At 39.3% G+C, this 22,789-nt stretch overlaps 1 protein-coding gene across 1 annotated transcript in view; it reads left to right on the top strand.

Moving 5' to 3' along the window:
- The window catches only part of LOC122063636 (stomatal closure-related actin-binding protein 1-like), a 50,769-nt gene extending 30,322 nt beyond the window's left edge, over window positions 1–20,447 (top strand). Inside the window, exons 8-13 of the mRNA XM_042627329.1 lie at window positions 7,738–7,918; window positions 12,396–12,512; window positions 13,525–13,583; window positions 18,137–18,271; window positions 19,749–19,898; window positions 20,148–20,447. Of these exons, the coding sequence (XP_042483263.1) occupies window positions 7,738–7,918; window positions 12,396–12,512; window positions 13,525–13,583; window positions 18,137–18,271; window positions 19,749–19,898; window positions 20,148–20,192 (687 nt within the window). The 3' untranslated portion in view covers window positions 20,193–20,447. The remainder of the gene's footprint in view (window positions 1–7,737; window positions 7,919–12,395; window positions 12,513–13,524; window positions 13,584–18,136; window positions 18,272–19,748; window positions 19,899–20,147) is intronic.
- The last annotated feature ends 2,342 nt before the right edge of the window (window positions 20,448–22,789 follow it).

The following is a 22,789-nucleotide window of genomic DNA, read 5'->3' as shown; positions in this document are numbered from 1 at the left end:
GACCGTAACCTCATCTAGACATGTGGCAAACAAAAGAGCATCATTAGCAGCAACGAAGATTCGATAAGAAGAAATCCTTATAGCAACAGACAATAAGCGGTAGAAAATACCAGCATAGGCAAGGAGATAGTGGTAGGAAAAGATGAACTCATCGCTACAGGCCAGAAAACATCAATAGCAACAGGCCAGAAAATAGCAGCAGTAGAAATGAAAAGCTCATTGCTTCACTGCTGGCCAGAAAATCAAAAACAATATTCAACAAAAGAACTCCTAACGCAAAATCGTGGCTGAACCGGATTGACCCATCTGGCAATTTAGACCGAGATGAACTGGATCCATGATTGGTATTTGTTGTAGTACAAAATTTATGATTTATTTTATTTGGAAAAAAATATGTAATCTTTTATTTTTGGATATTTATTGGACAAGAAGGTAATTTCCGTTTTGAGTTTTATTGATCTTCTATTTTTGTTGGTCTTTAGGAATTAATTAGGAGATTTTATTTCTATTTCAGTTCTAGACTTCAATTAGGTAGATTTTAATTTCGTTTTTATAAATAGGCTTGTAACCCAATTCCATTGGGCAAATTTGAAGAATGAAACTCTGTTTTGAGTTGTGCTGGATTGGTATGAAACAAGTTATGTGACCATCTTCTCTCTCTCTCTCTCTCTCCTAGTTTCGATTTCATCTTTCGCTTCTTTATTGTTCTTTCTTCTTTGTGTTTGCCATCGATACTATGTTCTGGGCAGTTCTTGCAACCCCAGTTGTTGCTGTTGCTCTCTTCAGATACTCTTTGAATCAGTCTGAGGTTTTAGGGCTCATCCGTCTAATAGAAGTGATTCCTGCATAGTTTTGAGTTGAGACTGGCCCTCCAGTGGAAGTTCTAACCAGAGCTTCAGATCTGGTTCCATTGTTCTGCCAGAACCAGTTGCATGAATAGTTATCCTTTTAGGCCTCTACTTTTGGTTTTATTGTCAATTACATTCATGGGGGCTGGTAGTAGTGACTCAACTCCTGAAGTTTCAGTTTGATCTGTGCATTTCTTGAAAGAGTCCTCTCAAATGAATCAATTCTGGTTTCGTGCATTGTGGAGAAGTTGGGAGGTTGAAGATGAAGTAATTTTGGGAATTTACGAATAAGGACTATTTGTTTAAATTACAGAGAAATCCTTACTTTTTTAAGTTCTATTCCTATCAACCTCTATTTTTCTGGAATGCCATAATCATCCTTGCTCTTCTTATTCTTGTTTACCCTTTTAAGATTCTCTTTATTTATGGCCCTACCATTCTAGTGTGATTTTCAGTTTATTTACCGTTCTACCATTGCTCTCATAAAACTTCAAAATGTTTGCTGTTTTGCCACACTAGTGCTTTTGATTGAGCTATCTAACACTTGGGTGGGCTTATAAACGACCCGAGTTGGGTTTTGGAACCGTGGATTCACATCAACTCCAAACATGTAAATAATAGATATAGACCTTCAATCCAAATCCAAATCTTCAATCTAGAAAATCTTTGACAAAAGGAACCAAGGAGGTTTGAGGTCTTGCTTTTGCCACTGGTTTTGCCTAGGCAAAAAACCAATATCTGGAAAGATCTCAGAGAAACCTGATATTTTTTGCTAGAATGACTCGGGGAAGGGTTTGGTGGACATATAGCCTTTTTAGCCCTTGAAACTTGTCCTCTAGCTTATTTTAGGCCTTCTAAACGTAGTGAAAACTTTATATTTTTTAAAATCAAGCCTAAAATAGTACTTTGACTTCGGACCCTAGGTTAATAGTCTATGGTGTGGGTGAGCTCTGCTTAAGAGAAGAAGTACAATGCAGAAATCACTTTATATTTGTTTTTTTTTTTTTTTTTTTTTTTTGGATGGGTTAATGACTTGTGTCAAATATTACACCAGCCCTATTTGTTTATAATAACCGAAATAAAGTTATAAATATTACAAAGACCATTAAATCCCTTAAGGACCTAATTTGACACTTTCCCTAAAACCCATTATTACGACACTCCCCCTCAAGCTAGTGCGTAGATATTACATATGCCCAACTTATAGTTAATAGGATGAAACATCTTACTACTAAGACCTTTAGTAAATACATCAGCCAGTTGTTCACTACTAGAAACAAAAGGCAGAATGATAAGACTCATATCCAGATTCTCTTTGATGAAGTGTCGATCGATCTCCACATGTTTGGTTCGATCATGCTGGACAGGATTATGAGCAATGCTAATGGTAGATTTGTTGTCACAAAAGAGCTTCATAGAAAGGGTGGCAGGGACATCAAATCTGTGAGAAGACCATGAAGGCATAGGATCTCACAAATGCTATGGGCCATAGCACAGAATTCTACTTCGGCACTTGAACGGGAAACCATGGCTTGCTTCTTGCTTTGCCATGTAACAAGGTTACCACCAACAAAGGTGCAATAACCGGTAGTATACCTACGGTCATTAGGGAAACCTACCCAATCAACATTCATGAAGGCCTCCACTGTAAGGTGATCATGAGGAGAACAAAGGATGGCCACGTCTTAGGGAAGATTTCAAGTAACGAATAATACGCAACACAACTTCCATATAAGTTGAGTAAGGATCATGCATGTACTGACTAATCAGGCTGACGGAAAATGCTATGGCAGGGCATGTATGAGAAAGAAAGATCGAGCTCCCCACTAATCTCTGATATCTCCCTTTATCCATAGGGTCACCTTATTTTTTACTCAAGTGATCGTTAGATTCAATAGGAGTGTCTGTCGGCTTACACCCCAACAAGCCTGTCTTAGAAAGAAGGTCAAGCACATACTTTTGCTGAGACAAGTAGATCCCATGAGAAGACTGGACAACTTCAGTGCCAAGAATGTAACGAAGTTGTCGTAGATCTTTGATCTCGAATTCCTCACCCAAGTATCTCTTGAGGCAAGAGATCTCTGCCAGATTATCACCAGTAACAACAATATCATCTACATTGACGATCATGATAGCAATCTTCCTACCAGATCTCTTAATGAACATAGTATGATCGACATTGCTTTGAGAGTAGCCTATAGCAATCATAACCTTGTGAAAACTCCTGAATCAAGCATGAGGAGATTGCTTCAGCCCCTACAATGCACGCTTCAACTTTCATACCTTCCCTTGGGTTTTGGAGCAAGTGAACCTAAGAAGAATGTCCATATACACTTCCTCCTCAAGTTCCCATAAAAAAAGACATTCTTCACATCTAGCTGCTGGAGATCCCAATCTAAATTGGCGGCCCAAGCTAAAATAACACGGATTATGTTTATCTTAACAACTGGAGCAAATGTTTCCTGGTAGTCAATCCCATAGATCAGAGTAAAGCTTTTGGCAACAAGTCCGACCTTGTACCAATCCATTGTACCATCAACTTTCTGTTTCACTGTGAAGACCCACTTACAAGTTACAACTAACTGTCTTCTTTGAGGGAAGACACTAGATCCCATTTATCATTCTTCATTAGAGCTTGCATCTCTTCGACCATAGTTGCCTGCTATTGTAAGTTTGCACTCGCTTCCTGCCAGGTAATAGGAATGGATACAGAGAATAGAGAAGACACAACTATAGTAGGAAGGAGAAAGTGAGTCATAAGAAACAATTTTAGCAATAGGATGTAAAGTACAAGACCTAGTGTTTTTACGAACAACAATAGGCGACTCAAGAGGTGGATCAACAAAAGGAGAAAGAGAATTACCTGAGTCCAAGGGGACAAGATCAGGCTCGAGAGGAGATAACTGGCATGGTAGGGTAGATGTTGGATATGTAGTGGTCTGAGTCTATTGAATTTGACTATAAACACATATCTCTGGCCAAGGTGAAGTAGGAGTCTCTCCCCCCCCCCCCCCGAAATGGGATACCGGCAAGGATAACAAGTTCAAGAGGCGGGACATCTTCCACAAACTATGGAGACTCCCCTTGAAGAAGTGCCGCAGTGTAGTATGACGCAGATTCATGAAAGACAGCATCCATAGTCATAACTAACACTGAGTAGGAGATAAAAGCACTGATAGCCTTTTTGAGTACACCCTAGAAAAATACACCGGAGACCATGAGGATCAAACTTCCCTTGAGGGTGATCTTGAGCATTGCAAGGACTACCAAATACCTTGGGAGCACCAAGAAAAGCAGCGGAACCCTAGAGAAGATTATGAGGGGAGCGGAAGGTGAGAATTTGAGAAGGAATCCGGTTGATCAGGAAGGTTGCAGTAAGAATCGCACCACTCTAGTACTGGGGAGGAACATGCATCTTAAACATAAGAGAGCTGGTTACTACACAAAGGTGGCTTTTCTTCCTTTTAGTAACGCCATTCTGAGCAGGAGTATCTTTATAACTGGTTTGATGGATTATCCCATAAGACATGAGTGGAAAGGTAAGCCTAAAAGGACCCTTCGAAATATTCACGGCCATTCTCACTTTTAAGGATTTTAATCATAGCACCCAATTGAGTCTGAACCATCCGATGAAACTACTAAAAACAGTGGAAGGTCTTGCCTTTGGTTTGCAACATATAAATCTAAGTGGTAAGAGAATGATAGTCAATAAAAGAGACAAACCACTGATAGCCATTGACAGACACATAACGGGATGGACCCTAAATATCATAATGTATCAATGTAAAAGGAGTGACAATTTTATTCTAGAAACTAATAAGTAGTTAGAGTTTGTTTGGCCAATACACATGCCTCACATAAAACTGGCTTGAAGTACAATGCTTAAAAGACGGAAAAAGCCTAGCTAAAGTTCCTAAAGGAGGATGTCCCAGCCGACGGTGCCAGTATAGTAACTCAGATACGGGAGGTGACGTAGAGGATGTCTAAAGAGCTTGGCTAGAGAGCAACGTCGAGTCATCATCAAACATATACAAACCACCACGCACCCTACCAGAGCCAATCATTGACCCTGTCACTAGATCTTGAAAAACACAATGAGATGGGAAAAATGTGACTTCGCAATTAAGATTGGAAGTAATACTACAAATGGACAATAGGTTAGTAGGAAAAGAGGGAACATGCAACACAGTAGAAATGGATAAAGTAGGAGTGCAACTAGCGGCGCTTTTTCCCAAAATAGTGGAATATTTCGTTACCTAACTTAACCTTACCATTACCAGGATAGGTGGTGTTATTGTGAGAAAAGAGGTAAGTAGCCTGTCATATGATTAACGGAAGCCCTGAGTCTATAATCCAAGCGGTAGAAGGGACAGACATAGCATGGCCACAAAAAGAGATACTTGACCCAAAAGGTGTGGAATAGGCAGAGCTCGCAGTAGCAGGTGCAAGAGAGTTCGGACAAGTCAGAAGATGCCAGATGGCGTTGTGCTCATAAGATGATAGTGAGGCTGTAGAGATGCCAGGAGCAGAGTCAGAGTCTAGGACCTCAGTATGATTGGCCTGACCAGGAGTACCGCCACGACCCTTCCCTCGTCCTTTACTATTAGCAGGATGGCCATGAAGCTTCCAGCAATGCTCCTTGGTATGATGCTCCTTCCCGCAGTTTTTACACTTCACTGGAGCTCTGGTAGAGGAGCCACCAGACTGTGAGGCTGCGCTAAGGGACTGAGTGCCAGAGACAAGTGCTAATCTCTTAGTGAGAATAGGTTGTGGAAGCATAGTGGTACGACGACTGTTCTTAAGTTGGACCACAACATAGGGGTATGATGGTTGTCCTTAAGTTGGATCACAACATAGGCTTGATCCGGGGTAGGAAAGGGAATACGACTGAGAACCTAGGACCGTAATTGATCAAACTCCACATTCAGAATTGTCAGAAAGCTATAGACCCGGATCTTGTCCTCTCATTGCTGCAAATCGAGGACATTTGTAGGATTTTAAGGAGTATATTCCTTATAGAAGTCCAGCTTAGTCAACAGTGTGCGCAACTCATGGTAGTTTTGTGATAGTGTGAGCTCTCTCTGCCTCAGGTCATGATCCTTATGGCATAGTTCGAACACCAGAGCATTATTCCTCGGTTGGGAATAAATATCCGAGACAGACTTCCAGATCTTCGCAGTAGAGTCAAGAAGGAGATAGCCATGTGAAAGCTGTGATTGCATAAAGTTGACAAGGAAGACCATAACCAAAGAGTTAACACACTCTCACTTGTCAATCTCAAGACCGGTGGTCGGACACTTCAAGTTAGTGAGGTACTCATAATAGTCGTAGAACTTGATGGAGATGCAGATCAAGCGTGACCACATAAGATAGTTTGTGCCATCAAGCTTGTTAGCATAAGGCGGAACGGTGGGAAGAGCTGAGGTGTCTCCGCCACTGGAAGCAGAAGAGCTGGTAGACATGGTAGTTTCTCAATAGGGTTGTGCTAATGGATGAAGCACCAAAATGCAGGAAAAAGACTTGAAAACCCAAAAATCGACATTGGTGATAACCCTGACAAATCGATTATGGGAGATCTCTGGAACAGAGTCCTGAGATGGTAAAGTGGCTAGATCATACCACTACGAGGATAAGAAGCACCAATCGCAACCAATATCAAGATGATCAGAGCATCAAGTAGGGAAAAAGCACCTTGGCATAAAAAAAATTGATTTCAGGGGAAAAAACTTTGAAAAAGTTGATGGAATGGGAGATGGGTCTCTCAGATTATTGCGGAAGACAGTCTGAGAGTCCAAGGAAGAAGAAGATGGAGGCTAGTGACTCCCTTGGTAGTTTAAGGAACTACCACTGAGAGAGAGAGAGAAGCAAAAGAAGAGAGATGTGGGGAGGCGTTGGGAGAGAGAAACATCGAGAAAGAGAAAGAAATGGGAGATGGGAGAAAAACCCCTAAGGTTTTGATACAATACTGGTTGGGGTAATGACTTGTGTCAAATATGACACCAGGCCTCTTTATTTATAACAATGGAGAGAAAGTTCTAGAATATTATAAGGACCATAAACCCCTTAAGGACCTAATCTAATACTTTTCCTAAAACCCATTATTACAACAGTTTTGTTTTTAATTTTTATGCATTTTCCTTCTTGAAACATTAAGCATTTATATTGTATTCACAAAGGCTGTTGAGCTATTGCAACTGAAATGAATGAGCTCTTTGTTACTTAGTTCATATGTTAACATTTATTCTCATAAAGAAGTCTGTTACCCTCATATGTGGGCTTCAATCATCTATGCTGTGCAAACCAGTAGGAATAATGAAGTGCTTTGTACATTTAGGTTTTTGCTTATTTGGTGCTGAGACTATTGCAATCAATTCATATTATTTTTAGTTCTCATGTTTACACAGTTGTGCTATCTTGCATACTTATGGCTATGGTTGGTATCTGCGAGATGTCTTGTCTAGCCCTCTTCATCATCTTGTTCTACGAAAGGAGCCAATCATGAATTGTTATTTTGTGTTTTTTAACTGAAGAGGATTCTGATTTATACCCTTTATTTTCTGATAAGTTTTGTTATTGCCTGGTAGGTTCAGATATCTTACTAGTGCTTAGGCAAAATATATATTTGTGGTTCTAAGAGAAGATACCATTCTGTTACTTTTCCTTACATGTCATGATAAAATAATTGTCCAATTACGATTTTTTGTTTCCAATTATCTTGGTTTTTCTTTCTATAAGTTTAAATTGAATTACATACAGCTCTGATTGAATACAGATCTGATTGAATCTCCATTAATTTTTTCTCATGCATTGCAGTATGACAATCAGATATAGTAGTGTGATTCTTTTTTGATTAATTTCTTCCACTTTTCCTTTTCCGTAACCTCTCCAGCTGGAAATGAGCAAGAGGCTTGAGGCAGGCAGATCTCATTTATATGAATTGGATGGTTCTGACACCTTAGGTTCATGTTTACGTATCATTCCTTGCATGGAGAATGCTCCAGATCTCTCAAAGTGTTCTATTCAATGGTATCGTGTATCCACAGATGGTAGCAGAAAAGAACTTATTACTGGTATTTTAATTAGTTAATTATTCCTTCATTTGCATGTGAAACTTATGTGACACTTGAGTTGGAATTACTTGATATTTTTATTTAAAATGTTATTATTATTTCATAATTTATTCATTTTGGTGCATTTTTTGGTTGAGTTCTAATGCATTTTTTTATTTATTTGATATTTTTCATTGTCTCAATTTCATGGATTCTCTACTGTTCAGGTCCTGCGTTGATGGGAATTTTCCCCTATTCATATTTTAAAGATGGGTGAGGGTTCCCTAAAAGGCTGCATGGCCCCTACACCAGCATGTGGGTCAATGAGAGCACTAGTAGAATCATCAACGGGGGTGGGATTTCTGCCTTTTATGAGGTGTGGGGTGGTCATTTTGCCCCCCATTGTGTCTGGGCATAGAGTCCATGCTGCCTTTTGGCTTCTTTTCTGTTTAAAAATTATTCTTTGTGTAATTGGAAATCTCAGGAATCGTGGTTTCTGGCATTTAGGTTTCTCCATTGCCTAATAAAAATTAAGTGTTCTTGATGATTTATGATTGATGATGATCCCATTAAGTGGCTTTCCCCCAACGAAGTAGTTGTATTTTATTTACTATGGTTTCAATTGACCATTCTCTTCTTGATGGCTGTTACCACGATGTGGAACACAAATGGAAAAAATTGGAATTGACAGGGAAATGGATGCAACTACAGGTTGTGGTTAGACACAGGTGTCTTGTTCTCCTACTCTTGGAAGTCTTCCTGATATCTGTGCTATTGCCATTAACAAAGTTGCTTCTGTAGGAGACTATATTCTGGCAGGGATTAAGAAGAATTCAGTTTCTCCAAATTGGAAGAAAATTAATTCTTTAGAGCTTCAGTAGCTCCTCACCATAGTTGTCAACGTGCTTCCTAGTTGTCCAGGTGCTTTCTTGGCTCCAAGGCGACAACACGCCTTGTTTGATGCAAGGAAGTTGACTGCCTAGGATGCCTAAGCATTGCTTTGTTACAGCACACCTTATATTATGTCAGTCTTCTTACACTTATATGTTTATTTTGATTTATTTATTTATTTTTTGTAATGAACATATGCTTATATTATATCCTATGTTTTGTTTGTTGTATGCTGGTTCTCATATTATATCGTATTGTATTGATATGGATTTTATGTTGCATATAAGGATAATTACTATATAAAATTCAGTCTTTTACCAAGTGGCTGCTTTCGATAGCAACCATCACAATTGCTGCTTTTGTTGCTGTTTCCACCTGTCTTTCGGCTGGAGGTAGAAGACTCTTTTGATTTTCCTCTCACCTCTGCTGTTGGTGACTCTGGTTTTCGAAAGGGGGAGGTTGAACGTGTGGTTCCTATTCTATCGTCAGGAATAACTTCAGAGAACTTTGTTTGATGAATCGAGGGTTGTCTTGCTGGGATAAATGTTGGATTTCATAAGGTTATGCATTGCGATGCAGGTCCCAAAATCTTGGCTTGACCAGCCTTGTCGTGTGGGAGGTCTCCTCTTCGCAAAAGTCTCCTATTGCCACTGGAATGTCCATTGTAAGGTTGAAGACAACATCACAATCGTGACGGTTTTTATTTCTTTTTTCTAAATCTCCCTTTCCTTTATTTCTAATCCTTTTATATCCCCTTGTGTTTATTCCTATTTTGTCCTCACTTAATAATTAGTTTTCCCCATTTGTGTCCTCTCCTATCACCCAGTGGCCCTCTCAAATTCAATTTTATCACTAGTTTTCCATACCCCTTGAGAAACTTCTCATTAATTACTTATTTTGCTATACCTTTGGTTCTTTTGATATATTTACAATTCTGCAATTACATTTCCTTATTCTTGGTTACCAACTAGTTATGTGCCATGTGTTACAATCCTACCCATAGTCGTCAAGGCGTTGCTAAGGCGACGACTTGGCGTCCAGGCGGTTTGCATGGGGCCTAGGTGACAGTCACCATATTACATTGCATGTTACCTTGTTTTTTGGTACTTATTTATGCCAAATATCATTTAAGTAAATGAATTATTATTCATAAATAAACAAGGGAGAGGGATAGGCATGCTAGCAGGATACCCAGGTATCAGGTATGCTAGCAAGCCTTGACCGTTGGATTAAAAGAGCCAAATCTACACCGTTGAGTACTTGTTGTCTTACCTAACCTACCCAGCCCGACACTCTACTGTCACTCTTCTTCCTCACTATCTCAGTTTCCGTCTCCATCACTATCTCCGTCAACGTCAACGGTGAAATCGACAGCCTCATGGTCGGGGCGTTCACTCTTCTTCCCCTCTTTCTCTCCCCTCTTCCCGCACGACGCTGCAACTGATCTATTGCAGAAAAAAAAATTTATCTCCTCCGTCACTGTCATCTGTGAGATCGACGGCCTCATGGTCCCCTCTTTCTCTCCCTCCTTCCTGCACAGCACTGCAACTGATCTATTGCAGAAAAAAAAAATTTATCTCCATCTCTGTCACTGTCATCGGTGAGATCGACGGCCTCATGGTCCCCTCTTTCTCTCCCTCCTTCTTGCACGGCACTGCAACTGATCTATTGCAGAAAAAAAAAGTTAATCTCCATCTCCGTCACTGTCATCGGCGAGATCGACAGCCTCATGGTCGGGGCGTTCATCTTCTTCCCCTCTCTCTCCCCTCTTCCTGCACCGCGCTGCAACTAATCTGTTGCAAAGGAAAAAAATGGTTTACCAGAACAGTTTGAGAGAGATGGAGAAAAAAATATGAGGATGTTAAGGTTAGGGATCTTGTGACCGCTCAAATCGGGGTACTGGGAGAAACTTAGCCGAAATCCCATGGACAAGGGTGGGAGATCCGCGAAAAGCCTTCCTATTCACCTAATACTATGACATTATTGTATACTGATCGTCTCCATAATTCAATTATATTAATTTGAAGTGGGATTGATCGCAATGGCTGGCCAACCATTTCTCTGCCCTCGCGGGTTTACTGCTATGGATCACTAACTTCTATTACATAACTTATTTTTTGTTTTCCCATTCCATCAAACCTATTTCAACTTCATCTTTCTTCCATTCACCCAGATCAGAAGATGGGACCAGTCGCATGGATCTTCTCCGTTAGCGAGTTGTCCTTGCCAATCTTGTAATTCACAAATCCCTCAAAGTTTTTTCTTGAACAGACCTGGAAGCTTCAATAGAATGCCTTCTTGTCTGACCACTGCAATCCAATACACATTTCTCAGTGAAACTGAATCTTAGACATTTCCAAATGCAAGGTAAAAATGCTACAAATAGAGCTAACTTACAGTGTTTATCGGATCCAGGATTTCTAAAGGCACACCCTTGATTTCAGTGGGGAGGGAAACTAGTCTCGTTGGCAATTGCAGTTGTAGTGCAATGGGAGTAGCAACAATTGCAGCTGAAGGAAACACCGATGACGATGATGGATATGGCAACCTTTTTCCAAACTTTTTTTTTTCCTACAACAGATTAGTTGCAACGCCGGGGCTGGGTAGGTTAGGTAACCAACGGTGTAGATTTTGCACCTCTAATCCAAAGGTCCAGACATGCTAGCATACCTGATACCTAGGTATCCTGCTAGCATACCTGTCATTTTCCCAATAAACAAATACCCTCTATTTGAATCTAATAAAAATAGTTTAAAAATCAAAATTCCAAAAAAATAAAAGTCAACTCCCGAGTCCAAGAACAAAAATTAAATTTTGATTATAGGGGCGATTTTCAACTCTTAAATGCTGGGTTTTTTTCTCAATTATGAAAATTTTATAAAAGTCCTATCATGTTAAAACATTGCTAAAAACTAAATGTCTGCTAAAATAATATTTTGTTCTGATATCCATAAAATTATTTTCATTCAGGCAATTTTAACAACATTTACTCACTTTAAAATAAATTTGACTGGGGCCTAACTTTGTCATTAGACTTGTTGGAAAGCTGATTTTATGTTATACCTAATACAAAAAGTCTCATGTAAAAATGAAATCATTTGACCAGTCAAACTTATTTAGAACAAGAGCATTTCCCTAAATATTGATTTTTTATGACGTAATGTTAATTTATTATGATTTGACGTGGCTGAATGTTGATTTTCAATGACTTGATGTGATTTAATGTTAATTTTTTATGATACTAGGTATATGTAGTTTACTAAATAATGTTAGAAAATGAGGAAAATAAAAAATAACACTTGGTCGCCTTGTTCGCCTTAAGGCGGGCACCTTCTCACCTAAGTGCTTAGACAACACTCCAGCGCCTTATTTTGCCTTGGTGCCGTGACAACTATGATCCTACGGTTGGATCAACTCAATATTGGGGTGATTATTGTGACTGTTTGTAAGGATCTTTTCATCAGATTTTGGGATACATCAGGATCTCTGGTTTGTTTATTAATTTATTACTATTCTGCCCTTCTTGTGTCCTGCATTGGAGTTCTTTATCTACTTTGTCATGTTAATTCACTTTTATCTATGCTGTTTTAACTTTGCACCATATCAGGGGCCACAAAATTAGTTTATGCTCCAGAACCTTTTGATGTTGGGCGAATCTTGCAAGCTGATATAGTTGCAGATGATCAAAGAGTCACAGTGAGAACCATTGGTCCCATTGATCCTGGTTTGCTCTTGCTCCTAGATCTAGAACCACATTTACATTGTTTTCCCTTGTCTCTCTCAATCCCAGATAACGGTCATCAAAGGGCCTTTCACATTGCACCTTATTTGGCAGTCCAAAAGGGGCTATGTGTTTGGTACTTTGTGCAGTAAATTTCATCCTCAAAACACATCACATATGTCAAAATAATATCCTCTATTTTGCCCCCTTTTTTTATTTTTTTATTTTTTATTTTTTAATAAAATAACCTTGAAATTTGACAGATGATATTGCAAGGGAAAAGTCCAATGAGTGGAGTGAATGTGGACTGCCAAACATATTCATATGTGGCCAATTGAGATGGTTCGCCATCTAATGGTGTGATTGGATTAGCTCATCATCTATGTGTGCGGTTGAACTTGTGGAGTTCACCTAGCAAGGAAATCTAGGCTGTTGACCTCACACACATGCATGCATGCTTGCATGCACACATGGTTTAACACTATCTTTAAATCCGACACTTGCTTTACTCTCTGTTTATGGTGACGTAAGTCCCTCCCTAAATTTAGAAAATTAAGACTTCTCACAAGGTCTTCTTCATGCACATGTGTATGTGCCGCGGGTGTCAAGAAACCCTAAAATCCATTATATTAAGCGACGTGGAGGGTTGATCTGACCAAACTGACTAATTAGTGGGGCACCCCTGGATTACGCACATGTCAGTTGTCATGGCCCACCACAACCATTCAGCACTTCATGCACATTACAAGGAAGCCACAAAAAAATTAAACCAACTAATCCAAATTTGGCTTTCGAATTATTTTTAAATTTTTGTATGGCTTCCTTGTAATGTGCTGTCATGTTTAAACTTACTAGATGATGGTTTTATGGGTAGCATGTCCATGGCATTATCTAATTGGCCTAGGGCTGCCAAAGAAGTCTTACCTGAGTCGGTTGTTTGGACAAGTGTTTTAACTTTCACTACTTTTTTCAGTGCATAAAGGAAGCTTATTGCCTTGTTTTGTAATTTTTACAGCTCCAGGATTGGGAAGCTATGTGGAGGCACTTGTTAGGAAGCCCGAGACAGAGTTCAATGTAATTTTTTTGGCTCCAATACCCAATCTTTTCTTCCCCCTAATCATACTAAGCAGTAATAACTGATTATATTATTATTGATTATTCTAGTTAAAATTGATGATTTTTTCCCATATTATCTAGAAGGGAAAAATATTCTAGCATGCCTTCACTCGGAAGTAGATCAGCACATCTTGTGTTTATTGCCATGTGGAAAAGTGGTCTGAAAATTCTGGCTGCTGGATTTTTAGTAAATGATGTTGATTGGTCACATATCAAATTTCAGATTGGGGGGTGGTATTCGGATTTAGATTCAACGTATCCTCTCATATGTAGGGTATACCCTTCCATGTATGTCCATGCACCCAAGTGTAGTGCCTTGGTAGTCCTAGATTTTTTCAGTACCTTGTTTTGCCACTTGGCAAACTTGGATTGGCTTGAAAATTGGCAGGTGAATAGACGACTTAGGGTCTACCGATACACAGAATTTCGGCCCCACCAACTGCCAGATGGCAGTTATTGGAGGGCGACAGGGCATGCTATTCTACTTCTAGGTGAAGGCAAGCTGAACCCCGGTCCCTATCTAAAGGATCATTTTGTTGTTTCTATATATGTTTATACGTATGTACCGGAGATCTTCATGTGCTCCCAGATCGGTGAAATATAAGATTCAACTGATTATCGAAAGTTTCAATGTGGCAAATATGGTTAGACATGGACCAGTCCAGGTGGTAGAAATCTGCACTCATCTCATTGGTTTCGTTTCAGGTGCAAATGAGTTTGGAGGTGGCTCAAATGTTGGTCCAATGTTTGACGAAAACTTACAGAATTGCCATTTTGTTATAATAGAATCTGTGGCATGCTTTTATTTCTTGTAAATTTGTTCTTAATTTTGAGGCATCTCACCTACTTTTATGAGACTAATTTTACCAGTGGAATGGTGACACATTCTCTACCTTTCTCCAACTTAGCATTTTGTTTTTGTGGAACACAATTTAAATGAGGTTTTATTATTTGGAAAAGTTCAAAGATAAAATGCCTTTCTGGCTAGACGAGAGAGGGATAAATGGGTTCTACAACCAGAGGGATTTATAAATTTATTTAAAAATGATACCAAATTTTGAGGCCCAATGTTCTAACAAGTGTGCATCAAGAACAGTAGTTCTTGGGTTTGAAATGAGGAAGGTCCAGCAGCAGTGATTCTGATATGAAAAATAACATCTGCAACATAGCAGAATTCAATTGTGGTCAATTCACGTGAGGGGTATATGCTAACAAGTCCCATATATATATTATTCTTTTCCACCATAATTATGTTTCCTTGTGTTACCGTTTCTTTTTGTAGGATAGCCTCTTTCTCCCTTCTTGGGGTGGGGTGGGGTGGGGTCGGGGGGGGCACATGGAGGAGTCGTTTATTCTTATAGAATATCTTAAGAACCTTATCTATATTCAGCCAATCCTTTTTGCATGGATCCTACTATTTTCTGACTCCATAATTTAATTTATTTTATTGATTTTCACCTTTTCTTATATCATTTCTTGTGGTACTAACCATGTTTGTAAGCATAGAATTAGATTGGCATAATGGAACATTGGCTGTCTGACAGGTGAAAATATGGAGTTGATAGATGTTATGCGGAGAAAACAGATTAATGTCACATGTATTCAAGAAATGAGATGGAATGGTAACAAAGCGAAGGGATTAGATGACTTCAGACTTTGGTATTTGGGAGGTGAAAGCAGGACAGGTGGAGTGGGCATGGTAGTAAAGACCTTAAAAATGAAGTGGTGGATGTTAAAAGATTTGGAGATAGGATTCTCTCTATTATATTATTGGTGCTAGAAAAGATCATCGACATAGCTAGGGTATACACGCCCCAAATAGGACTAGATGAGAGTGCTAAAGTACGACTCTGGAAACACATGGATGACTTGGTGCAAGATAAGAGGGAACCTTAATGGGTATGTAGGCAAGAATTGTAGAGGCTATGAAGAGGTGTATGGAGGATACGGACTTGGGGCGAGGAATGTAGAGGGGGTCTCAATGTTGGACTTTGCAAAATCGTATGACTTTTGCATTGCAAATACATTTTTTTTTTTAAGAAAAAGGAGGAACATTTAGTTACCTACAAAAGTGGGCAGCATGTAAGCCAAGTAGATTTCTTTTTTGATGAGAAGATTTGACAGAATGTTGTGTAAAGATTATAAGGTTATATACCTAGCAAGAGCCTAATTGCTCAGCATCAACTGGTGGTCCTGGATATGTACCTCGTTACGAGGAAACGTAAGAAAGCACAACAGATCTATCTAAAGATAAAATGGGGGAAACTACAAGTTCTCCTAAAATCATTTACCAATAAAGTGGTGCCATAAGGATTTTGAAGGAGATTTTAATGAGATGTGGACTGAGATGATGACTTGTATTAAGAAGTGGCTAAAGAAATTCTAAGGATATCAAGGGTGTATGCCAAACTCCTAGAGAGACTTGGTGGTGGGATGACGAGGTCCAGGCTGCCCTTAAAACTAAGAAGACATTTAATATTTGGTGAAAGACTAACGAAGCAGAGGATAAAGTGAGATATTACACACCCAAGAATGAATCTAGGAAGACTATGGGGAAAGCAAGGGTGAAGAAATATGATAATCTTTGTGAAAACCTTAATACAAGAGAAGGAGAAAAGGAAATATATAGAATAGCCAAAATAAGAGAAAAAATGAGCAGAGATGTGGACCATGTTAGATGCATTAAAAGCAAGCTTACTAAATGGAGAGACCTTGACTTATAGGATGGACCCAGAAGTGGAGTGGGATAGACATCAAGCCAACACACCTCATGGACAATTACAGCAGGTTAGCGATTCCGAAGTTAAAGAAGCCCTATGAAAGATGAAAATAGGTAAATACCAGGACTAGATGAGATCCCAATTGAAGTGTGGAAGAGCGTAGGAGTACTGGGAGTATCATGGCTAATTAAGTTGTTTAACAGGATTTTGAGGGACAAAGCGAATGCTAGATGATTGGAGGAGTCCCGATTTATAAGAACAAAGGTGATATCTAGAACTGCAATAACTATAGAGGCATAAAACTAATGACTTACACCATGAAACTATGGGAAAAGATTATTGAAGCCCACCTCAGATAGGAAATTGAAGTAATGATGAACCAATTTGGTTTTATGCTGGAGAATGCCAGAGAGATCTACAACAGTAGCTATTTACCTCCTAAGGAGATTTATTGAAATATTTAGAGCTCACAAAAAGGACCTCTTAGGGGAGATAAGGGGTTCATTTAAATATGTGGATATAATTAAAGACATGTAGAGGGAGTGGTGACGAGTGTCAAAATGATAAAGGGCCAAAATAGTAAATTCGCAATTACAATTGGGTTACACCAAGGATCAACTTTAAGCCCCTATTTGTTTATGCTAATCATATATAATCTAACCACGCGCATCCAAGACTAGGTCCCATGGTGTATGTTATTTGTTGATGATATTGTTTTGACAAATGAGACAGTGGAAGGTATTAATTCTAAACTGAAGCTATGGAGATTAAGCTTAAAACCAAGAGGTTTTATGATAAGCAGAACAAAGACAGAGTATATGATGTGTCCTTTCAGTCAAATTAGGAGAGGTGATGAAGTGGTGAAACTTGAGGAGCGAGAGCTACCAAAGATGATTCTTTTAAATACCGGAGGTCAATCATTAGCAAAGAGGGTGATATAGAGGATGATGTTTCCCACAAAATTAAAGTGGGATAAATGAAGTGGAGAAGTGCATCGGGAGTGCCATGTGACAATCCCATGTTTGTTAAACTCAAGGGAAAATCTTATAGGATAGTAACACGTCTAGCTATGATGTATGGGGCAAAGTGTTGGGCAATCAAGAAGAGTCATTTGAATAAACTAAGTGTAGCAGAGATGAGGATGTTGAGAGAGATGTGGCAATACCAGGAGAGAAGAGTAAGCAATGATTGTATTAGAAACGAGTTGGGGGTTGCACCAATCCAGGACAAACTTCGCGAGAGCCGGTTGAGGTGGTATGACCATGTTCAACGAAGACCCATGGATGCCCCAGAAAGGAAGAGCAACCAGATTCAATTACATGGAGCCAGAAGGAGGGGCAGACCTAAAATGACTTGACGAAGTGGTAAGAAAAGATATGCATATGCTAGGGCTTGATTCTATTATAACCGTGGATAGAGTTATATGGAGGATAAGGACCCGTGTAGCTGACCCCTTGTAGGGGATGTTTCAGTGATGTTGCTTTGCCTACTGCTTTGACTTCTTTACCTCCTACCTCCTTCTACCTCCTTTTATTTCCTTTTGGTACTGCTTTTTATTCTTATTCCTACTACTACCTTAGACCATATTGTATCCATGTAGCCGACCCATTAAGTTGGGATAAGGTTATGGTTGTTGTTATAATATCTTAGGGATGTGAAAAAACTGTTCTCACTTCTTAGTAGTCACTAGTCAGTACTCAACTATGTTTTGTACTGCATATTTCACTCTGGACATAGTTTCCATTGGCTTATTTACCTTTTATCATTCTGATGTTTGGTATGTTGTTTCAGGTTGTTGTTACCCAAGTGAATGGAAAGGATCATCCACCTCATTGTGTTCACGTATTTCATGTGGGGAGGATGAGAATCAAGTTTTGCAAAGGGAGGATCACAAAGGCTAAGGAGAATTACTCCACTTCGATGCAGGTAACTAGTGGGTTTTGAACCAGTATTCAATTATAGATAACTAGGGTGTAGGAACAGGGAATGAGTCTCGACCAGTTTATATCCCTAATGCTCGAGTCCTTGGTGTGAACTCAAGTGTTTCCTGGGATACGCTTGCTCAAAGAGGCTATCTTTGGATTGAAACAGTACCATCACTATTGTGAGGTAGTCAAGGAATTATTATCCCCAAATTTATTTCCTACTGAAAGTGAGATTCATTGGCATTGGAAATCAAGGGTTTAAAGATTGGCTGTATTCGATAACCCTTGACATTGGCTGGGCCTATTCAAGCTAAATTTAGATGAGGATCATGTAAAGATGAGTTGTTCCAAATTGACCTGTATTGAGATCGGTACCCCTTGATCCTTGTTGGCAATTAGTGGAAAACTTTTTCTTCCTCCCACCCCCCCCCCTGTGAAAAATTCATATGGAGTTACAGCTCTGGAGCACCACTTGTATTCCGTTATGTAGCCAGATCAGGACCCGACTTAGGAATAGCTTCGGTGGCTGGACCAGCAATCAGCATAATCAGATGACTGCAACTTTGGCTGTTACTGGGATTTAAAAAGTAATTCTTAAAGCTTCAAAGTTAATCTAGATGCTGAAAATGATCTGATCATGATATTTCTGTCCTTGGAGACCTCTTATGTGGTCATAATTTTCTGTAAATTAGACATGCCCTGATGTGGTGTCCCATATTAGTGCAGAAGTCCTGTCACATCAATTTTCAGATGCTTCCTTTTTTTGGGGTGGAGGAGGGGAATCCTAGACTGGGGGCGAGGCTTTTCTACACTAGCCTCAAGCCAGCTGTGCTAGCAACTGTCCTCAGATGCTTCCTTTTATCCATCCTTGTGCTGTGAAACTAAATCTTTTGTTTGCTCTGATTTTAATGGGTATTTGACATTTATGCATGCTTACCTAATTACAGTTCACAGAACAGACCATGTTGGTTGCTTGCAGAGTGAACTGGAAACCATCCCCACTGCCTGGCTGGCTTAGCTAGGAAACTGGCTTTGCAAAAGTAGATTTAACTGTGACACATGCTGCTTGTGTTGAAACAATGCCAATCCTGGCAATTGAAAAGCACAAGGCATATTTGGTTAAAAAATTACTTAGGAGCTTGCAGACCTCAGAGCAACGGTGAGATTGCTCCATTGTGACCTAGTGGTCATGGGTTCGAGTTGGAAACAGCCCCTCCGTGAAGCTGGGGTAATGCTGCCTATATTATAACCCTCCCCAAACCCGCAGTGGTGGGAGCCTCGTGCACTGGGTACACCCATCTTTTTGTATTCACCTGCTGGTGAAGGTCTTTTTTTTTTTTTTTTGTTTTCTGTAGGGTGGTGCGGGGCGGAGGGGTTAGGTGGTGAAACCTAAATTAGTCCAAGTGTCCAACTCATCCAATATGATATCCAGTTCATTTCTGAAGGTGTTTCTCACACTTCTTTCTTTGTCTTCCCAGCTATGTGGGGTCAGAGGAGGTGGTAACGCTGCTGCTCAAGCACTGTTCTGGCAAGCAAAGAAGAACCTTTCCTTTGTATTAGCTTTTGAATCGGAGCGAGAAAGGAATGCAGCCATTATGCTAGCCAGGAGATTTGCTTTTGACTGTAATGTAAGTTTCATTTTGGTTTCAATCTGTCACCAAGGCTCAGTTGGTTTTCAAGTAGGAGCAGTGGATGAAAAGAAAATTTCAAGTAAAATCACTATCAAAAAGTGAGATTTTATTTGAAATTTATCTAACTTTTTTTTAATACTCGTTTTACGCTCTCTCTCTCTCTCTCTCTCTGTCTCTCTCTCTCTGTGTATACATAGTTTTACAAAATAATCAATTGGAATCCACCCAAATGCTTGAAAATGTCAGATCATGCTTGCTGGGCCAGATGATCGAGCTCCTCTAGGAACCTAGCAGTCTTGATTGGTTTCTCCCACTACGTACTGTAAGTATATTGAGGTCTTCTGGAATGTGTATTTGTATGTTTGTAAGAGAAAAAGGAAAAAAGAAAAAAGGAAAAAAAAAAAAAAAATGGTTTTGTGTTATTTGTATACTGGGCTTCCACAATTCTGTTTGCATCCAACGTTAAGGCATCCTTTTTATTTGCCTTGTTTGGCTTGTAAGAAATTTTCCCACTTATATTTAAAATTTGTTCATTTGCTGCTTGTATACTCTTTTCAGACTGCCATTGTCAGATGCTTAGTATTATTTTCTTGTTTCTTTTAGCCTTTCTGAAATGTAGACAACCATCACCGCAGCACTGGGTCATTGCAGCATTATAGTCTGGAATAGGGCCTTTTGGGCAGTTAAGGATTTAAGCAGGGTTTATTTTATTTTATTTTTTGGTCGTGTGGCTTCTGTGCCCAAACACAAGAGCGCATTAAATTATGTCCCACCTCCATGAAATAAAATATTCCATCCATGTTGATGCCTCTGCGTGCTATCAAATCTCAATGGACCCTACATTGGTGCATGGGCCACTTGACCAGGAGTGATATCTTGCCCCTTTTTCTTATGTCATTTAATCATTTTAAGCTAGTTAGTTTTTAAATTATTTTTGGTAAAGATTTTTAAGCCATTTATTGCGGATAGGGTGTCAATTATGAGCCCACATCTATAGGCCCGATCAAGCCCGACATGTTTACGGCCCAACCTGGACCACTCGATATGTTTATTAAACTGGCATAAATGGTGCAAGTAGTTTGCCCGTCAAGTGCCTGACCGAATCAACACATTTATATGCTCGGCTTGAACCGATTTGTTGTATCCCAATCCCTTTTAATATTACATAAAATTTCTATTTTGCCACTATTAGTAAGAAACAAATTAAATTTTTTTACCTTTTGCTCTGTAATAGGATTTGATTTAATTAGCCTTTATTTTATAAGTTGTAAATGTCATAATCTCTTTTTCTTCGTAAGAACAACCATAATCTCATATCATTTATCTTTTTATTAAAGATTTGCCTCATATTTCTAAGCATTCAATCAACTTAAGAAAAAAAACTTTAGGGTAGGCACGTTTAAAGCCTATTTAGAGCCTATCTAGACTTAAATAGGTTTGTATCCCGGTTAAGCTCAGTTAAGAACCATTTAAGGAAGCTCGATTAAAGTTAGACATCGACCGACACGAATATAAATTGTATCATACCCCTCAAAGCTAAGCTCGTTTACTTAAACGGGCGTTCACGGTGTAAGACTTCGAAGTAATCAAGCCCGAGTAAGCCCGACTGAGAGTGGCCTAGCCCGATCGGTTGACACCCCTAATTGCGGACATAAAAAAAGGAACTAGATCCCTCATTGAGGATCTTGAAGGGTGTAACTGAAGTAAGAAACAATGGGGAATTGGTTTCTATCTAGGAGTGTGGACCTTCCAACAAAGCCCCGGCCAATTAGAAGACATGTCTCGAGTCAAGAAGTGTGGTAGCTCCAAGTTCTACATTAAAAAGAAAAAAAATGTAGTTCTTCCAAGGCCCCATTTATTTAGACAAATCCAACCCCGAAGCTACCATAGGGGTATATTATCATTTGTAATCTTGTGGAACAAAAAGAGTTTGTTAGTAAACATGTGACGTTCTTCGAGGATGATTGAATCGTCCCTGGGTCTAGGACGGTAGTCATCTAAGAGTTGGATAGCTTTGATAGTCAACCTATTTTTATTTATTTATTTATTTATTTTTTATAAGTGATGTGTATTGTATTAAGAAAAGAAAAGTATACAGAAAAAGGCATCCTCAAACTCCTTTGGGCTAACTAGAAGAAAGCAAAAGAGGCCCCTTGAAACCAAGCACGATAGGCCCTGCATTACAAAGGGGAATCAAAATCAAAGATTACAATCTATAGCAGACTTTAAATTCAGAATCATTTCTTACCAAATTATTTAGCTCATGTGGGAAATCTCGAGACTGAATAATAGTCTCTCCCTGGCCTATTGCATATGATGCCATAAAATTAGCTGATTTATTTATCTCTCTCCAAAAATGCTTGAACTCCTACCTTGCTAGTGATTTTGACCTATTCAGAATCTCACTTTTAATAAATCTGGTTTGCCAAGGTCCTTCTATCACACCATTTAAAATATCAACAGCCAATTTTGAATTTGACCGGATGGACACCTCCATGATGTTCTTTTCAACACAAATAGTAACTCCTCTGAGGATAGCCTGTAATTCCATACACAAGATGCATGCATTTTCTCCCACCCCCCCAAAAGCTACAATGGGCACCCGCACCCTATCTCTGATTAGCCCTCCATATGATACTCTATCATGTGTAAGGGAACCATCACAATGCAATGCTACCATATTCTCTAGTGGCTAGAACTAGCAACAAGCTCTAGGAATCATTGCTTTCCAATTGACTTTGATTCCCCAAGTTGTTACTAAGAATTGGTTCCTAGGATTGCATTCAGCCATAAAGCTCATAATTGAACATTTCAACTTCACTTATGAAATTATGGCATCAATAATATGTGAAGTGGTTCTATTTTCTTGATCTGAAGATCCTAAAATT

This window comes from Macadamia integrifolia, unplaced genomic scaffold (assembly GCF_013358625.1).
Source record: "Macadamia integrifolia cultivar HAES 741 unplaced genomic scaffold, SCU_Mint_v3 scaffold1391, whole genome shotgun sequence".
Lineage (NCBI taxonomy): Eukaryota > Viridiplantae > Streptophyta > Magnoliopsida > Proteales > Proteaceae > Macadamia > Macadamia integrifolia.
The sequence above is the reverse complement of the archived record's forward strand: the minus strand, read 5'-3'. Positions and strand labels throughout refer to the sequence as shown.